Source organism: Colossoma macropomum, unplaced genomic scaffold, assembly GCF_904425465.1.
Source record: "Colossoma macropomum unplaced genomic scaffold, Colossoma_macropomum, whole genome shotgun sequence".
NCBI classification, from domain to species: domain Eukaryota; kingdom Metazoa; phylum Chordata; class Actinopteri; order Characiformes; family Serrasalmidae; genus Colossoma; species Colossoma macropomum.
The window spans coordinates 2,102,867-2,123,305 of NW_023494800.1; the positions used below are offsets into that span (position 1 = coordinate 2,102,867).

At 38.9% G+C, this 20,439-nt stretch overlaps 1 protein-coding gene across 3 annotated transcripts; it reads right to left on the minus strand.

Moving 5' to 3' along the window:
* Positions 1–511: 511 nt before the first annotated feature.
* Positions 512–19,060, minus strand: si:dkey-71d15.2. 3 transcript variants are annotated; one of them, XM_036589126.1, is made up of 8 exons: positions 18,769–19,060; positions 18,590–18,648; positions 16,298–16,396; positions 14,180–14,272; positions 10,768–10,859; positions 7,141–7,298; positions 4,686–4,749; positions 512–2,596 (listed from the first exon to the last, which is right to left on the minus strand). In XM_036589126.1, the coding sequence occupies exons 3-8, from the start codon at positions 16,326–16,328 to the stop codon at positions 2,558–2,560; spliced, it is 477 nt and encodes a 158-aa protein (XP_036445019.1). In that variant the 5' UTR covers positions 16,329–16,396; positions 18,590–18,648; positions 18,769–19,060; the 3' UTR covers positions 512–2,557. The 3 variants fall into 3 exon arrangements, with proteins under 3 accessions (XP_036445019.1, XP_036445018.1, XP_036445017.1); XM_036589125.1 differs by having other exon boundaries at positions 18,634–19,052; XM_036589124.1 differs by having other exon boundaries at positions 18,590–19,052.
* Between the last annotated feature and the right edge of the window lie 1,379 nt (positions 19,061–20,439).

The following is a 20,439-nucleotide window of genomic DNA, read 5'->3' on the forward strand; positions in this document are numbered from 1 at the left end:
GCTGGATATTTTTGGTTGGTGGACTATTCTCAGTCCAGCAGTGACACTGAGGTGTTTAAAAACTCCAACAGCACTGCTGTGTCTGATCCACTCAGACCAGCGCAACACACACTAACACACCACCACCACGTCAGTGTTACTGCAGTGCTGAGAATGATCCACCACCCAAATAGTACCTTCTTTGTGAGGGTCCATGGGGGTCCTGACCACTGAAGAACAGGGTAAAAGGGGGCTAACAGAGTACGCAGAGAAACAGATGGACTACAGTCTGTAACTGTAGAACTACAAAGTGCACCTATATAGTAAGTGGAGCTGATAAAATGGACAACGAGCGCAGAAACACAATAATGTTCTGCCTGATTGGTGTACATTAGTGCAGGACTGTGAGATGCTGTTGTAGAAACACAACAGTTACAGTGATGAACGTCAGTCTGACTCTCTCTTTTTTATGAACATTAAACGAGGGATTCTGTATTTATTTTAACTTATTAAATCTTGTACAGACACTTTGTAATCCTCACTGTTTTTAAATAAAAGCTCATTTATTTAATTAACTTTTAACTGTCATTATTAACAATCAACACACATATTTAAGCAGTACAACACACCATAACTGTTTGAAGACAAACGTTCTCTCTGAATGAACATTTGAAGAGGATGGAAGGATCATGACAGATGAGCACAGAAATCAACCCAGCACATTTAAAAAAATAATTCTTTCAATTTCAGTTATTGAAATAAATTCATACACAGGCAGCCACATCACTCTTTAGATTTCTCTTAGTATCAACTTTAAACAGTTCTTTAAGTTCTAGATATTAACTAGGTAATTATGAGGTGTTGAAGTACTAAATCATTTTTTTTCGGGTAACAATGTCAATTTAATTAAATTTCACTGAAATTCCCAACAGGTTCTACATAGTAACTGGGTAAGTACCACATACTTGCATAGTTAGACTACCGTCTTGTTTAAATTATGCCGAAATGCCCAACAGGTTCTAGATATTTATGAGGTACGTGTGAGGTACAAACTCCAACGGACTACACAGTATATTAGGGTAAGATGATGTCAATCTATTAAAATTCACTGAAATGTCCAACAGGTTCTAAATATTAACTGGGTAACGTTGAGGTATAAACTCCAAAGTACTAGATACATATTTTGGGGAAAAATGATTTAAATCTAGCCAAATTACATTGAAATGCTACAAGTTCTAGATTTTAACTGGGTAAATGTGACATACAAACTTTAAAGAACTAGACGATAATTTAGGTTGAGATGATGTCAATCTAATTAAATTTTATGGAAGTGCCCAACAGGTTCTAGATATTAACTGGGTAAGTGTGAGTTACAAACTCCAAAGTACTTGATAATTATTTTGGGTAACATGATGTCAATCTAACTAAATTACACTGGAATGTCCACCAGGTTCTAGATATTAATCATGTCAGTATGTGGTACAAACTTGAAATTACTAGCTAATTATTTCAGGTAAGATGATGTCAATCTAATTACATTTCACTGAAATGCTCAACAGGTTCTAGATTTTCCACAGTGCTGTGTAATTATTTATACTGGGCTTTAAAAGAAAGCAGTGATTCTTACTGTGGTTCTACTGGGTTCTCACTGTTTACTTGATATTATTTAAACTTTTTTATGACATACCTGATGCCATGTCATTTATTAGCTTAATATCTAGAACCTGTTAGACATTTCCCTGTAATTTAGTTAGAATGTCTTGGAACATACCATCATTTTACCACAAAATAATTACACAGTGCTGTGGAGACTGTATCACACACTTACTCAGTTAATATCTAGAACCTGTTTCATTTCAGTGTGATTTAGTCAAACTGTTCTGGAACTTACCATCATATTACCCAAAATGATTACCAAGTACTTAAATATTTGTACCTTAAAGTTACATGGCTAATACCTAGAACTTAGAGAACCCATAAGCCTTTAGATTAAAATGTCTTTAAGCTTAATATCTAGAACCTGTTAGACATTTTCCTGTAATGTAGTTAGAATGCCATGGAACTTTCCATCATTTTACCACAAAATAATCACACAGTGCTGTGGAGACTGTTCCACACACACACAGTTAATATCTAGAACCTGATACATTTCAGTGTGATTTAGTCAAACTGTCTTGGAACTCACCATCATATTACTCCAAACAACTATCTAGTGCTTTAGCATTTGTACCTCAAAGTTACGTGGTTAATACCTAGAACTTAGAGAACCTATTAGCCTTTAGTTCAAAATGTCTTTAAGGTCATGAAAACTGAACATTCAGTCAGGCAGGTCCAAACGTCTGACCGATACCGTATATCCACTGCAGCTCATATAACACCAGCGCTGTCGTCATTCACAGACAGGGTTACAGCCGAGTTTGACCCGATATCTGCTGCAGAACCCTGATCTGTGGCTCTGCGAGCTTCAAACGCAGTTCGTCTTAAAGGCCCCCCTCTTTGTGTCTGTCACTCGGGCAGGTCTGAGGTCAGTCAGGGTTTGGCCTGTTTCCTCTGAGTGACAGTGTCTGTTCTGTCCACCTCATTTAGACATGTGTTTCTTAAGACGATTGACTTCAACCTGAAAAAGAGAACAGAGAGAACTTGGTTCAGGGGGTCAGCATGGTGGACGACTGCTGTTAAACACTACACTCGTAAAAAAAAGATGGTTCTTCTAGGGTTCTTTAGTAGGTCCTATAGAACACTGAACACTCACAGGACCATTTGCATGCGTAAAACTGTTCTTCGCGTCATTAAATTTTCTTCAGATTGATGGAGAACGATGGTTCTATATAGCACCAAAAAGGGTTCTGGTACTGTTACGACGTCAAGATTGTGACAATAGAATAACCTTTTTTTGGTGCTGTGTAGAACCCTATATAAAAGACGCATTACTGCTACCGAGTCCTGATTGGTTAGGATTACTGCTACTGAGTGCTGATTGGTTAGCATTACAGCTACTGAGCGCTGATTGGTTAGCATTACTGCTACTGAGAGCTGATTGGTTAGCATTACTGCTACTGAGTGCTGATTGGTTAGCATTACTGCTACTGAGAGCTGATTGGTTAGCATTACTGCTACTGAGAGCTGATTGGTTAGCATTACTGCTACTGAGTCCTGATTGGTTAGCATTACTGCTACTGAGAGCTGATTGGTTAGCATTACTGCTATTGAGCACTGCTTGGTTAGCATTACTGCTACTGAGTCCTGATTGGTTAGCATTACTGCTATTGAGCGCTGCTTGGTTAGCATTACTGCTACTGAGAGCTGATTGGTTAGCATTACTGCTACTGAGTGCTGATTGGTTAGCATTACTGCTACTGAGAGCTGATTGGTTAGCATTACTGCTACTGAGTCCTGATTGGTTAGCATTACTGCTACTGAGAGCTGATTGGTTAGCATTACTGCTACTGAGTCCTGATTGTTTAGCATTACTGCTACTGAGCGCTGATTGGTTAGCATTACAGCTACTGAGCGCTGATTGGTTAGCATTACTGCTACTGAGAGCTGATTGGTTAGCATTACTGCTACTGAGAGCTGATTGTTTAGCATTATTGCTACTGAGTGCTGATTGGTTAGCATTACTGCTACTGAGTCCTGATTGTTTAGCATTACTGCTACTGAGCGCTGATTGGTTAGCATTACAGCTACTGAGCGCTGATTGGTTAGCATTACTGCTACTGAGAGCTGATTGGTTAGCATTACTGCTACTGAGAGCTGATTGTTTAGCATTATTGCTACTGAGTGCTGATTGGTTAGCATTACTGCTACTGAGTGCTGATTGTTTAGCGTTACTGCCACTGAGTGCTGATTGTTTAGCGTTACTGCTACTGAGTGCTGATTGTTTAGCATTACTGCTACTGAGTACTGATTGGTTAGCATTACAGCTACTGAGCGCTGATTGGTTAGCATTACTGCTACTGAGAGCTGATTGGTTAGCATTACTGCTACTGAGTCCTGATTGTTTAGCATTACTGCTACTGAGCGCTGATTGGTTGGCATTACTGCTACTGAGAGCTGATTGGTTAGCATTACAGCTACTGAGCGCTGATTGTTTAGCATTACTGCTACTGAGTCCTGATTGTTTAGCATTACTGCTACTGAGCACTGATTGGTTAGCATTACTGCTACTGAGAGCTGATTGTTTAGCATTATTGCTACTGAGTGCTGATTGGTTAGCATTACTGCTACTGAGTGCTGATTGTTTAGCATTACTGCCACTGAGTGCTGATTGTTTAGCGTTACTGCTACTGAGCACTGATTGGTTAGCATTACTGCTACTGAGTGCTGATTGGTTAGTATTGCTGCTACTGAGTGCTGATTGGTTAGTATTACTGCAATTGAGAGCTGATTGGTTAGCATTACTGCTACTGAGTGCTGATTGGTTGGCATTAATGCTACTGAGAGCTGATTGGTTAGCATTACTGCTACTGAGTCCTGATTGTTTAGCATTACTGCTACTGAGTGCTGATTGGTTAGCATTTCTGCAACTGAGTGCTGATTGATTAGCATTATTGCAACTGAGTGCTGATTAATTAGCATTATTGCAACTGAGTGCTGATTGATTAGCATTTCTGCTACTGAGTGCATGCCTTGTCTGATCGACTACGTTTGGGGTAAAACGGTGATATTTGACTCAACTATCGCTTTAAGCCACACAGTAAACACACCTCCAGCGACAATCGCATTTTCTTCTCTTCGTCCAGTTCGGTCATCATCAGTTTAAGGTCTTTCCTGCAACACAGAGTTCCAGATCATGAAGAGGTGAGAGAGCGATACACTGGCTTTAACGCAGAGAAACGAGATCTGTGTCTTTCTGCCTGTACTGTATACACCGGTCAGACATAACATTCTGACCACCTCCTTGTTTCTACGCTCATTGTCCATTTTATCAGCTCCACTTACTATATAGGTGCACTTTGTAGTTCTACAGTTACAGACTGTAGTCCATCTGTTTCTCTGCACACTTTGTTAGCCCCCTTTTACCCTGTTCTTCAGTGGTCAGGACCCTCATGGACCCTCTATGTAGCAGGTACTATTTGGGTGGTGGATCATTCTCAGCACTGCAGTAACACTGACGTGGTGGTGGTGTGTTAGTGTATGTTGTGCTGGTACAAGTGGATCAGACACAGCAGTGCTGCTGGAGTTTTTAAGCACTGTGTCCACTCACTGTCCACTCTATTTGACACTCCTACCTTGCTGGTCCACCTTGTAGATGTAAAGTCAGAGACGATAGCTCATCTGCTGCTGCACAGTTTGTGTTGGTCATCCTCTAGTCCTTCATCAGTGGTCACAGGACGCTGCCCACAGGTCGCTGTTGGCTGGATATTTTTGGTTGGTGGACTATTCTCAGTCCAGCAGTGACACTGAGGTGTTTAAAATCTCCAGCAGCACTGCTGTGTCTGATCCACTCAGACCAGCACAACACACACTAACACACCACCACCACGTCAGTGTTACTGCAGTGCTGAGAATGATCCACCACCCAAATAGTACCTGCTCTGCGAGGGTCCAAAGGGGTCCTGACCACTGAAGAACAGGGTAAAAGGGGGCTAACAAAGTATCAGAGAAACAGATGGACTACAGTCTGTAACTGTAGAACTACAAAGTGCACCTATATAGTAAGTGGAGCTGATAAAATGGACAATGAGTGTAGAAACAACAGGTGGTCATACTGTTATGCCTGATTGGTGTATGTGCTCCATTATAATTGCAGAAAACAGGTGATACTTCATTATGTTTTGTTACCAAGTGAAAACATTACAGAGCTTCATGCTGCATTGCTCTTTGAGTGACAGGAGCCAATCAAATGTAACTATTTGTCATTCAGCATTATTCCTTGGTCTGACATCAACACTATGGGTGTGTCCTTAACCCGAAATAAATTTTTTGGGGGATTTTTTGGAAGATAATTAGTCGGGCAATGAAAAGCAACACACACTGTTACAAGATGATAATTATTTGACAATATTAATTTTAAGTACTGTCTCACTTCTGCTGTGGAATTGTGTTGCATCTAAATCTAATTAATCAAAATTTTAACAGTTTTCAGAACCCTAAAATTTCATGGAATTTTTCTGTATTTTTGGGGTGAATTACAATTACAATTATAAAGTATTTACGTGTGACAGTCACACAGGCCATATGTTGTTATTTTCAGGAGATCCTAGGCTGCTCAGATATGCCATTGTTTGACATGTAAATGCTAACAGAAATTTGATATCTTTATGAATTTCGGTCATTTTTGATCAAAAATTTTCCAAGCGCCTGAAAATTTTGTCTTTTTTTAATTAAAGAGATCTTGAAAACAAGTGTAGCTGTAGTTATCTTTTTAGAAATTGTTAGTCTGGAGTGTCTGTGAGCTGAAAGTGCAATCATTTTGATGGTGATTCATTCTGTTGGTTATTATGAGTAAAAATAAACAATTGGCATAAGGTGGATATGTTTTTATTGATTTTCTGTCCTCTTGGATTCAGGCTGAGTGCTAAAACTCTGATACACAGCAAGACAACCTTTATTTTTAATTACAAATTGAGTTGTATATTTAATTTCAGATGTTTTTAATACTCAAAATCAATGTAAACTGAAAGCCCTTTGTTTATAATATGAAGGCTAAAAGCAGAGATGTAATATAACAGTAGTGAGTGGGTTTGGGTGATTTTGGAGCTGATCTCTGGCTGATGGACGGTCACAGGTGGATGAAATCACTCTGGATGGTGAGGCAGAGTCTGATGATGATCTGATGTGTGAATCATGTCGCTGTTTTAACCCTTTGTTGGAATATAAAGGCCAAACAGCAGAGCAATAATATCAGGATTTTAGGTGGTTTTCCGAGCCGAATTACTCACTGATGCTGACGTCACAGCTCGATGACTCATGCTTGCTAGTTAGGGGTGGGTCTGCCGGATGTCCTAATATGTGGATCATGTTTGTATCTTAAACTGTTCTGAAGTTATAAAGACTAGAATTGACCTACCATCCAACATCAGTACAACATCTAGTGTAAAGCCTTCCCAGAAGAGGAGAGGCTGTTACTGCAGCACAGACTCACTACGAACACCTTCATTTCAGGAGAAACGCTGGAGTCCACAAACTTTAGGACGCATAGTATATCTGCACACTCACTTGTGTTGACTCTTCAGCACCTCCAGTTCTCCTCTCATGTCCTGTATCTCGTCTCTGAGCCGCTCTAGAGTGGCCGGGCCGTGCGGCTTGAGTTTGGGTTTCGCGCGTGATCCAGATGAACCTGCAGAAGACGCAGCAACCGCCGCAACATCAGGCTCCTGTAAACGAACAATTAAGACCGTCTCATGAATAAACTAAAGGCACATGATGGTAGAAATCGAGTTTTTACATTTTAATTTGAATTTTTGTCCTAGTATTACTGATTTTACTACTTGTTCAAAATGAGTTTCTTATATCCAAAAGCTGTGGATCAATAGCTGAAATGTGTTTTACATCCTGTTCACCACCAGCACAGAGGAAAACAGGAATATTTACCTTTACCTATATCACACAACAGCTCAGAATATCTTTATGTTGCTTTTCCATTCACAGGTTGTGACTTTAATAGGTATGATGTGACACTGCCACATAGAACCTACAGGTCCACCTATTAGGACCTATAGACCATATATAAGGACCATGTAGGTCATATATGAGGTCCCACAGGCCACATAATAGGACCCATGGGTCACACTTTTCAGGACCTGTATGCCATTTATTAGGACATATAGGCCATATTAGGACCTGTAGGCCATACATTAAGACCTGAGCAACACATATTAGGACTTGCAGGCTGCACATAAGGACTGGGAAGGCCACATATTAGGACATGTAGGCCATACATAAGTACATGTAGGCCATATATTTGGACTTGTAGGCCACACAGTAGGATCTGGAGGCCATATATTAGGACCTGTAGGCCATACATAAAGACCTGGAGACCATATATTAGAACCTGTAGGCCATATATTAGGATCTGCAGGCCATATTAGGACCTCTAGGCTGTATATGAGGACCTTTAGGCCATATTAGAACCTGTAGGCCGTATATGAGGACGTGTAGGCCATATTAGAACCTGTATGCAGTATATAAGGACCTGTAGGACATATATGAGGACCTGTAGGCCATATTAGGACCTGTAGGCTGTATATGAGAACTTGTAGACCATATTAAGACCTGTCGGCTGTATATGAGAACCTGTAGGCCATATTAGGACCTGTAGGCCATATTAGGACCTGTTGGTCATACATAAGGATCTGTAGACCGTAAATGAGGACGTGTAGGCCATATTAGAACCTGTAGGCCATATATGGGACCTGTAGGCCATATTAGGACATGTTGACCATACATGAGGACCTGTAGGCCATATTAGGACCTGTAGGCTTTATATGAGAACCTATTGGCCATATTAGGACCTGTAGGCCGTATTTGAGGACCTGTAGGCCATATTAGGACCTGTTGGTCATACATAAGGATCTGTAGGCCATATTAGGACCTGTTTGTCATACATGAGGATCTGTAGGCCATATTAGGACCTGTAGGCCGTATATGAGGATATGTAGGCCATATTAGGACCTGTAGACCGTATATGAAGGCATGTAGGCCATATTAGAACCTGTTGTCCATACATGAGGATCTGTAGGCCAAATTAGGATGTGTAGGCCGTATATGAGGACCTGTAGGTCATATTAGGACCTGTAGGCCTTATGTGAGGACCTGTAGGCCATATTAAGACCTGAGCAACACATATTAGAACCTGTAGGCCATATTAGGACCTAGAGGCCATATTAGGATCTATGGAGAACCTGTAGAGCATACAGTAGGACCTGTGAGCTACACATTGTGTCCTGTGGGCCATACAGTATTAGGACCTAATAGGCCAAATATTAGGACCATTTTAATACCATATATGGGACACATATTAAGACCTGTGAGCCACATGTTATGATATGTTGGCCATGCATTAAAACCTGTGGATCACATAGGACCATTTTAGGACCTGCGAGCCACATATTAAAACCTGTGGGACACACATTAGGACGTGGTGGTTCATACACACACACACACACACACACACACACACACACACACACACACACACATATGCACCCAAGTTATAATTAGACTGTGTTAGCATGGGTGTTCCTCTTCTATCATCTGTGTGAACTGGGTGATTAATTGTACTGGTAAGGAGTGACTGGAGTTTCTCTCATGTCGTGTTTCCATTTATTAAGTTCAGTGTTTGCTGTTAAGTTGCTTCCTGTTCAAACAGGAACTGGGACTCTTAAATTGAATATACGTCCTGGAAAAGGAAATGGAGTTGACGGCCATCTTGGGTAAAACAAAGGCTGGAGGAAAGTTAGTTTGGAATTTCATGGCCAAATATGATTCATGTTTTCTTTATTGTTTTTCTTTCCTGTTTTTGTTCAAAGTCAAAGAGAAATTTATTTAAATAGCGCTTTTTACAAGAAGTGTTGTCCTAAAGTGAAATGGAATGAATGAGATGGACTGGAATGGACTTAGATGGACTTGGTTAGAGTGAAACTGAATGAAACAAGATTGTCTGCGCTGGATTGGACTTAACTGGAGTAAGCTTAGATGGTCGGATCAGAATGGACTGCAATGAAATGGAATGCAACAAGATGGATTGGACTGGACGTGCAAAAAGCGGCCTTACAGAACAGTCATGGAACATTTGGATTTATTGTGGAATTTGAGGTCAAGAAAATTGGTAAGATCAGTTTTTATCTTCTTGTGCCCTTTTTGGTTGTTTGCTTGTTGATTGGACTGGAGTGGACTAGAATGGACAGAAATAGACTAGACTGAAATGGAATGAGATGGATTAGACTGGACTGGACTGGACTAAAGAGAAATGGACCCGAGTGGACGGTACTTAGATGGACCTGACTGGATTAGACTGAAATTGACTGGACTGGACTGAGAAGAAGTGGTCTGGAGTGGACTGATATGGACAAAAATGGACAGAAGTAGACTAGACTGAAATGGAATGAGATGGACTAGTCTGGACTAGACTAAAAAGAAATGGACTCAACTGGGTTAGACTGAACTGAAAAGAAGTGGTCTGGACCAGATTTAGATGGGCTGGACTGGACTGGACTGAAACAAAGTGGCATGGACTAAACTTAGATGAGCTGGACTGGACTGAAACGAAGTGGTCTGGACCAGATTTAGATGGGCTGGACTGGACTGGACTGGACTGAAACGAAGTGGTCTGGACCGGACTTAGATGGACTGGACTGGACTGGACTGAAACGAAGTGGACTGGACCAGACTTAGATGGGCTGGACTGGACTGGACTGAAACGAAGTGGACTGGACCAGACTTAGATGGGCTGGACTGGACTGGACTAAGCTGGACTGAAACGAAGTGGTCTGGACCAGACTTAGATGGGCTAGGACTGGACTAGACTGAAACGGACTGGACTAAGATGGACTTGATTGGAATGAAATTGAATGAAACGAGATTGTCTGCGCTGGATTTCATATGAATGGAATAAGCTTAGATGATCTGGACCAGACTGGAGTGCAATGAAATGGAATTCAACGAGATGGACTGGTTTGGACATTACTGAACTAGAATGAAATGGAATGAATAAGATGGACTGGACTGGACTGGACTGGATTTAAGACAGTCTGTTGGCTTCCTTAGTTTACCAGCTGAATTCTGCAGTGAGTACTGACCACAGTTGTTACTGTGGTTGGCAGGGCAGTTCGGTTTCTGTCTTACTGTGTTTTCCCTGCACGGCTCTGGAAAGCTGTGGAGAAATTTGAGCACAGAAATGTCCAGTTTATTCCACACCGCAGGCTCTTCAGCGCCACCTGTAGAGCACAGAGGAAACAGATGAAAGGAAAATGAATGGCCTCATATCATAGAAAACTGCCAATTTAGCCTGCAGCAGTTTAGCCCTGCACATTTACCCTGAAGCAGCGTGGCAACCTGTACTGCTTTTTGAACAAGACACAATGCAGATCAGCCAATCAGAATAGAGCACATTTACTTATATCATTCTTAAAGGCACAGTCAGAAAAACAGCTTGTTTAATATCAAGCGATAAAAAGAGTTTGGAAAATGAATTATGAGTGTTTTTGCCACATAAAACCACACAAAGTGGAAAAATAACTAAAAATAAAATACAACACAAACGGATCCTTTAAAAACTGGTGAACTGTAGAATTTAATAATAATTTTACACTTAAGACTGAAGCTTAGAAACATTGCGTCAAAAATACCAACTAAAATCACTGCTTATTTTGTTTTAAAACACAAGATCAGTGAATCAGCACCAGAATGGACAGATTTGGACTGTTTTGGCCCAAAACTCTGCTGCGGTGTTCAGCAGAATACACACAGTAAGAAAACAGCTGCTGTTCATGCATTTGTCCACCAGATGTCGCCAATGTACACTGCTTTTTAAAGCTTTGTGTAAAAAACTGAATTTCAGCACAGCTTAAATGAAAGCTTTCACAGGAGAAAGTTCTGTTTTAATGCTTACACTTCTTACTGCAGATCATTCACAGTGTCCTCCAGAATCATTGGCACCCTTGGTAAAAATCAGGAGAGAAAGCTATGAAAATTGTCATTGTTTATCAGCTTTATATATTAAAAACCATTTCAGCCAAAAAGGAAATGCTTATGTTAAAAAAAAGTAAACAAAGACCTAAGTTTGTTTGTTTATTTATTTATATTTATTATTTATTTTCAATTGTAATTAAATAGAGTTTGACACATTTGTTTTGTTGAATCGAGATGTATTAGTAATCTTCTACACAGTCTCTGCGGGAGGCGTATAGGAGGTCAATTACACAAGACCTTTCACAAAACATGCCCTGTGAGTGTCTTCCTAGCAGTGTTTTAAATTGTTATAGAAAGAATTTACATGAAATACCATTTTAAAGTATAAATTGATGTTGTGAGCCTTTTTCTCACTGGTGTTTACCAGAGTTGCTCGTCTTTAGTCTTTATAATGGAGCCAGAGTTCTCATACACTGTGGGAAACAGTACTTTCTGTTAATCATTTAACACTCATGGACCTGCTGGTGGGACCACACCTCCGTTCCTTCCTGTGAATAACTCAAATATTTGTATGTGAATGTCAGAGTTTAAAGAGTTAACTTAGTTTTCTTCTTCAGTATAGTATAATAATAATAAATATTTCCTAAAATTTAGTTATTAGTAAGTATGTGGACAGCTGGTAAAGACATTTGGTTCTTTAGTTTTAGCGCTGCGGCTATGAGGCTAATATCTTGATAGAGAAAAAAAAAAAGATTTTATGAATTGAAACATCCAGTTTTAGTGCTGTATATAACCAAGTTTAACAGGTTCTCTAAAGAACCACACAGAACAGGTTTCTCATCATATGAAAAAAATAGCTATCGGCTTTACGTATTGCTGCGGTCAGATAAAACCTTGTTTCTCCATTTTTGTTGTTTTTCAGTTTTTGACATAATTTGAAAATGCCTGTTGCTCTTTACATCGTGTGTAAATTTCATGATGAATGGACCAAAAGAAACGGCCCAAAATGACTTGGAAAAAATTCTGGTTCCATTGACTTACATTAAAAGTACAGTAAGTTTTTTTCCTTCTCCTGTAAAGTTACTATTTTGGAGATACAAGGTTCTATTTCGACAAAATAAAACCTTGAAGAATCATTTTTAAGGCTTTATATGACACACAAAGATTGTGGGTGACATTCCTTGTTAGCTCCACTGAATACATTTTAGCTATGAAGCTATTCAGCCCAGACATGTTTGATGTTTCATGTTTGTGTCTTTACTTTTTCCGCTGGAGCTTCAGATTATCCATGTTTATAGGTAACAGTGAGTCATACAGAGTCAGAAACCACATAATATAGACTAGTATAGATACTGAACACCTCCACACACGGAGTAGCTACATTCCTTGTTAGCAACATTAGCCTCGTAGCTCCGGCGCTAAAACTAAAGAAGCGAACTTCAGACACCAAACACGTCCTGTGTGTGTCTGTGGGCTCACATTCTCCACACGTTAACACTGAAGGGTTAAATATAACTCAAGGACATCTCAGACACAAACGCTCCGCACTGACCAGAACAGCCGCCCTACATGCTGCAGAACACAGACTGACACTGAGGGATATACAGAGCAATAAGTAATAAATAATGGCAATAAGTGATACACAGAGCATTTTACCAAAGTAGTTCAAACTGTGGTCCCACCATAGAAATGAATGAATGAATGAATAAATACATAAATAAATAAATAACAATAAAGTATTCAGACCTTAAATATTTACACAGATTGTATTACAATCTGTTTAAAACTCAAGCATTAATAGAGACAATAATGAGCTAAATATATACAAAATCATCATTTATAGGGTCCTTTCTGTTGGGAGGGGTCTGTCCCAAACCCAAACCCCTAAACTTACACTTGGGAAAACAATACTTACTTTTTTCCACTATGAAAACTGAAAACCGATCTAGATTGATCATGAATTAACATGAATTTACTTAAAAATGTTGTCTCAGGTTTTCATGTCAACTACCAAAGTTTTCGCTTGAAGGCGGAGCCTTATTGTAGCCACACCCCTAGATTTTAGATCAGGACGAGAGACTGCAGATCTCGTTGTTTTAAGGGAAATACGTCCCAAAATCTGAAAATCAGTGTGGAACATTAAGAAATGTCACTAGTAAAATGCACATTAAATAATTTTATTGTGTTTTAAAGGAAAATATGATGATTTTAATTGGGTACAACAAGCACAGAAACACCTGTGGATGTTTTCAGATCTGAAGCAGCTTGATTTTCTCCTCTCTCTCAAAGATGTTATCTTTAAGTGCTGTTTATCTGATGGGGGCAGTTTTGGGGTCTACCAGGTCTTCCAGGTGGTTGTTGGGAGCCCCAGGTTCAATTTTGAACTCAAAGTTTTTCGCTTATTTCCTTCATTAAGCCAGTGGATTATCTTATATTGAATCTCCTCACAAAAACTCCTGAAAAATGAAAAACCTGAACTTATACCATTTTGACTTCTGCACAGGACTGTAAAACATGAATTCTGACTCTTTTCCTTACGAACGCAGTGAGAACACGGCGAGAACACGGCGAGAGCACAGTGAGAACGTAGTGAGAACACACTGTAATGAATAACGGATCCACTTACTGACATGATTATTTAGGGTGGAGTCCTCCAGCGCGTGCCGGTCAGGGGTCGCGTTCTCTGGGGACGAGACGATCGCTTTAAAATCTTCAACCTCTTTGAGGCGAGAAGAGAAGAACAAAGATACAATATAAATTAATTACTGCAATGCATAATATTATTGTAGAAAAAATGTTTGATCTTCTCTTTTTCATCACTGTGTGATTTTATAAAATTGTTTATACAGTCAACTCTGTTACACAAACGAACCATAACAACCATCTGCAATACAGTGTCCTCAAATGCTTGAATCCACTTAATTTAATGAATTTTTTTGAAATTCTAAAGACATTTTGATCTACAGCCTTTAGCTCAAATGCTTGAGAGGTTACCCAGAAATGTATAGATAGTCTTTTAATCAAGTATAGACAAGTTATGCTTTTGTATTTATTCATTTCCAAAATGTCCTTTTTGGCACCCAACAACACCAAAAGGGCCCCACTGAAGAATCCATATTTCTCATAGTGCTTTTCAGTAGTTTGATTCATTGTTCATGTTACAGGGAGGAGCTTAGCCTCCCAGAGAGAGACTTAAGCTCCTTTAAAAACAATAAAATCTAAAGTTTAATAATATAATATTATAGACATTATAATTTGATGAGTATTTGCATAATAACAGACCAACCCAGTTTACGTCTTGGAGACCCTCTGAAAGCAAGAGTGTAATCTGAACACTGGTTTGATGTCCTCTAAAAATTCTTGTTCTAAAATTACTAAAATAGCGAATTGAAAATAAGGAAAGCTCTTCTACCTCTTCAAAGAGATGCTTTTTCACAGGTTTGTACAGAACCATGAGCGCTCAAAGAAACATTTGCCTGCTTAAACGGTTCCCTGCATGGCTTAAACGGTTCTCTGCATGGTGAAATGTTCTTCAGATTGATGGAGAATTTGTTATAAATGGTTCTATAATCACCAAAAAAGGTTCTGCTTTTGAAGAACCCGCTATACACAACCCCAATTCCAAAAAAGTTGGGACAGGGCCGAGTCTACCACTGTGTAGCATCCCCTCTTCTTTTAACAACTGTAAACATCTGGGAAGTGAGGAGACCAATTACTGGAGTTTTGGGAGAGGAATGTTGTCCCATTTTTGTCTGATGTTGGATTCTAGCTGTTCAACAGTGCTGGGTCTTCTTTAGGTCTTCTTTGCCAGATTTTTCTTTTCATGATGAAATGTTTTCTATTGGTGAAAGGTCTGGACTGCAGGCTGGTCAGTTCAGCACCTGTACTCTTCTTCTGTGAAGCCGTGCTGTTGTGATGGATGCAGTATGTGGTTTGTCATTGTCTTGCTGAAATAGTCAAGGCCTTCCCTGAAAGAGACGCTGTCTGGATGGGAGAATATGTTGTTCTAAAACCTCTATGTACTGTTCAGCATTGATGGTGCCTTTCCAGACATGTAAGCTGCCCACACCATAGGCACTAATGCAACCCCAGACCATCAGAGATGTAGGCTTTAGAACTGTAAACCTGGCATCTGTGGTTTCCAAAAAGAATTTCAAATCTTGATTCATCTGACCACAGAAAAGTTTTCCATTTTGCCTCAGTCCATTTTAAATGAGCTTTGGCCCAGAGAAGACGGCAGCGTTTCTGGATCATGTTGACATACGGCTTCTTCTTTGCATGATCAGCTTTAACTTGCATTTGTGGATGCAGTGACGAACTGTGTTCACAAACAGTGATTTCTGGAAGTGTTCCTGATCCCAGGCAGTGATTTCCAGTACAGAATCATGCCTGTTTTTAATGCGGTGCCGCCTGAGGGTCCGAAGATCATGAGCATCCAATATTGACCATCGGCAGTGGAAGTGGTGTTGTAGAACCCTTTTTAAAAAACGATCTATATAGAACCATATACAACTCATTCTGAATCATTTCACCATGTGAAGAACCCTTTAAGTATGCAAATGTTCCCTTGATTGTTCATGTTCTATATAGAACCATTGTATTTACGAAAGAACCCTTGAAGAACCATCTTTTTTAAAAAGGCTATGAATGTGTCCAGATTTTTGACTGGTACTGTATAGAAGGTGATAAAGTGAGAAAGAGAGGAGAAAACAATAAAGAGTGAGAGTGAGAGGGTTTTTCTTACCAGCGTACAGGGCAGAGCTGTAGTTCCCCATGGTCAGCAGAGGAACTGACCAGGGCTGACCAACCAAAGAGACGTATGTTAAAGAGAAAGCAGCCCAGCCTAAAACAAAACCAAGAGAAAGCAACACTCAGAATATCTGCACTGAGCTGTGTTCTCTGTCCTGTTATCTTAAACTCTACTCCAGATATTTTAGGAGGCCACTTTTTCAGTGAAGCTATGAATACATTGGTTAGAAGAACACAGGTTTTCATAACAAAGGAAAGAATAAACTGATTTAACTTAATGAAGGATTGATTAAGCATAAGAAAGGACTGTTTAAACCAATTTAACTTCATTAAGAATTGAGTAAACTGATTCAACTTAATGAGGAATTGATTAAGCATAAGAATGGACTGACTAAACCAATTGAACATTATTGAGGGTTGACTAAACTGATTTACCTTAATGAGGAATTAAACTGAGTTAACATAACAAATGATTGACTAAATGTAGTAACAGTCAAACAGATTCAACTTTATTAAGGATGGACTAAACTGGTTTAACTTAATGAAGATTTGAATAAACCTCAAACGATTTTTAACACATTTGACTTTATTATGGACTGACTAAACTAATTTGACTTGACAAAGGATTGACTAAACATAATGAGGTGTTTTGAAACAGATTTAACTTCATTATGGATTTGACTAAACTGATTTAACTTAATGAAGGATTGAGTAAATGTAGCTGCATTAACTTAATAGATGATTCATTAAACATATCAATTAATTACAGACAATTTTATCAAGGATTGATTAAACTGATTAAACTTCATGAAGATTGATTGAAATGTCAATTAAAATGTCAATGAAACAGATTTAACAGAATTAAAGATTGATAACATTGTAACTTCATTTGTAAATATAAATTCATTTTAAAATGTAAGTTCACCAAATTTTGATAACATTCATTTATCTTTATTAAGGATTGATTTTATTGATTTTAATTTGATGAAGGCTTGATAAAATGAAATAAGGGATCGATAAACTTTGTTAAACTTTATTAAGGATTGATTAAATTGGTGATATGTGACATGATGAATCCTGCTTAATACAAGCAGGAAGACGATCTAACAAGGTCAAAAAGATCAGTTTTCATTTTCGGATTTTCCTTCAACTAATACAGTTTTCACTGTTGTGATTCTGATAAAACGGTTGGTGGTAAAACTGCGTTCATACCGGAGACGACAGGCTCAGTGTCAGGATCTACTGTCAGCATTAGTCAGTTATCAAATGTTCATCCAGCGCTCAGCAGGCCACCGCCTTTAACCCACAGCTATAAATAGCCGAGTGGTCTCCTATAATCCTACACCACTGCTGCTCTGACCATTGTCTGGGCTAAATTTAGCTGACATCAACACAGAGCTCGAGAGAACATTCACTATCTGCACACACTCTCCACTTATTCACAGACTTCACAGTGCAACTTTAGCCATTTCCTGATATCTGTATGTATTTATATAGTTTACATTTACATATTCATTTCTTTACTTAGTTATTAAAGCATTTTCTGTGTTATATTTTCTTGTACATTCCCTCCAGAACAATTCTTTCTACCTTCTTCAAATAGAGGTGCAAGTTTGTTTAAGCTATGTTGCAGAAGAACCACTATTGGTTCCTTAAAGAACCTTGTCTGAAAGTAAGACGTGTGAAGAATATTTTTCAGTAAAAATGTAAAACATTCTATATCATTTCAGGGTTCTTCCTGGAACCTTTACATTATAGAGAGGTTCTTTTAATTTTTTGTAAAAGGTTCTTCACACTTGCACAAATGGTTCTCATACTGAGAAGTTCATTAAGGAAGAAGACGTGGTTCTGCAATGGCATTGTCCTTAGAAGACATTTTGGCACTGCCTATTTTATGAGTGAAGTGTTCTTTGGAGCAGTGCTGTAGAAGAACCGCTTTTGTGGATGGTTCTGTATGCCTGTAGCTCTCAAACCGGTCCTCTGGGACCCACAGATGGTCCACGTTTTTCTCTCTAGCGCCATGATCTGTAAGTTGGGTTGGAGCAAAAATGTGGACCATCTGACAACTGGTTTGAGAAGCACTGCTTTAAGGAACCATTTTTGTGAGATATGAAGAACTTCAAATTGAAATAACCTTATTATAAAGGTTCTCCAATTCAAGGCTTTTCCTGGAACCTCACATCCAAGCCAAGAACGGTTAAGGAACCTTTACTTTAAAACAGTGTTCATCAAAAAGCGATTAGTACTTAATAAAAGTAGAGATTGTAATTTGAATTCTGATACTCACTGGTCTGATCTGGTCCTTTCAAAGAGCATTTGGCATGAAATTACCTGAACATCTCACACCTGGAGGAACGCACAGGTAGAACTTTAGGACAGGGGAGGAATAGAGCGTCCAATTGAGACAAACACCAAATGTGGATGTAGACTGAGCCGGTGGGAATTCTTTCCCTCAATAAAACCCACAGTTCCGATTCTCTGATCCACTCCTCAATCACTCGTCTTCATTTCTCACTCCATCTTCTCATCTCCGTCCAGATCAGCTCTCTCAGTGATGAGCTCTACTGTCGTTTGCTCTTCCCCTTCTGCTCTGAGTAAATCAGACCGCCTTCCTGCCCATTTATGGAGCTCCACTCACAGCAGACAGTCTAGAGCCAGTCTGCTCTCAGGCCTTGTCTCATCTGTCCATCAGACTTTGTCCCAGAGTCTGTGGAAGCACTGTGATTGGACACAGCGAGGCTAGGACCACCCATTTTATCACTGGCCCACCCAAATGACTACTTGAGCTTACTTACAGTACTAAAATCTGACAAATAAATGAACTGAAACACATATGAACACAAACTGGCTAACTATATTCTACATTCAACATATTTTTGACCAATCAAAACCTCAGTTTAACCAATGTCACATGCAAAGGAAGTATATTTGTATATTATATGATTATATATTTCTGACATGTATATATCTTACAATTTACACCATTATGTATAATTAAGCTATACGCTTAAAAATGATGGTTCTTCAAGAGCTTTTTAGTAAAGAAAAGTGTTCTATAAAGAACCATGAAAATTCAAAGAACCCTTATCATGATTAAAGGGTTCTTTACATGGTAAACGGGTTCTTCAGATTGATGGAGAATGTGTTGCTTATGGTTCTACAAAGAATCTTTTTGAATTCACACTCAAAGATGATTCTTCAATGTTTTTTTTAGTAAAGACAGAAGTTCTATATAGAACCTTTTCCATGCTAATGGAGGACTAGGGCCCTTCTGATGGATGGAGAATGTGTTGTAGATGGTTCTCTATAGAACCTTTTTGAAAATGTTTCTGTGCAGTGCCTAAAAGCGTTCTTTTATTGTTATGATGTATTGTTACAATAGAAGAACCCTTTTTTGGTGATATATAGTATCATATACAACACATTCTGTATCAATCCAAAAGCTTTTGGGCTTTAATTGTTCTATATAGAACCATTTTCTTTACTAAAGAACCCTTAAAGACCATCTGTTTTAAGACTGTACATGTCTGTGCATGCTGTCACTGTTGTAACAAAAACCTTATATCTCTCCAAAACAGTAAGTTTACAGGAGAAGAGAAAAACAGGCATAACCTTTAATGTAAGTTCATCATGAAATTTTAACACCTTTTAAAGGGCAGCTGACATTTTTAAATTCTGGGAAAAAAACAAAGACAAAAGATACATCGGTAACACTTTCTATGAATGTCACGTTTGTAAGCATCTATAAACACATTTGTAACATGTTATAATGCCTTCATACTGCATTATAAACATGATTATAAACATTTATAAAAATGAACTACACTGGATTACACTTGATATCCATGTTTATTATACATTATGAATTGTTAATATAATGCATTATAAGTAGTGTTGATAACATGTTATAATGTCAGTGCCAAAGAAGTCAGTCCCAGCTTGGAGAGCGTAAAGACAAATACCAAGCTAATGGTGGTGTACATTACCTGTCCCACATTGGGTAAAACACTGATGCAGCACTACTTTAAAATCTGACATTTGAAGCCTGTAATGTGCTTTACTGTGAATGTTTTAGTGTTTCAGTAAATCCTTCAGTAAATACTTCAACTTGAAGCCTCACTCTGAACACTGGAGGAG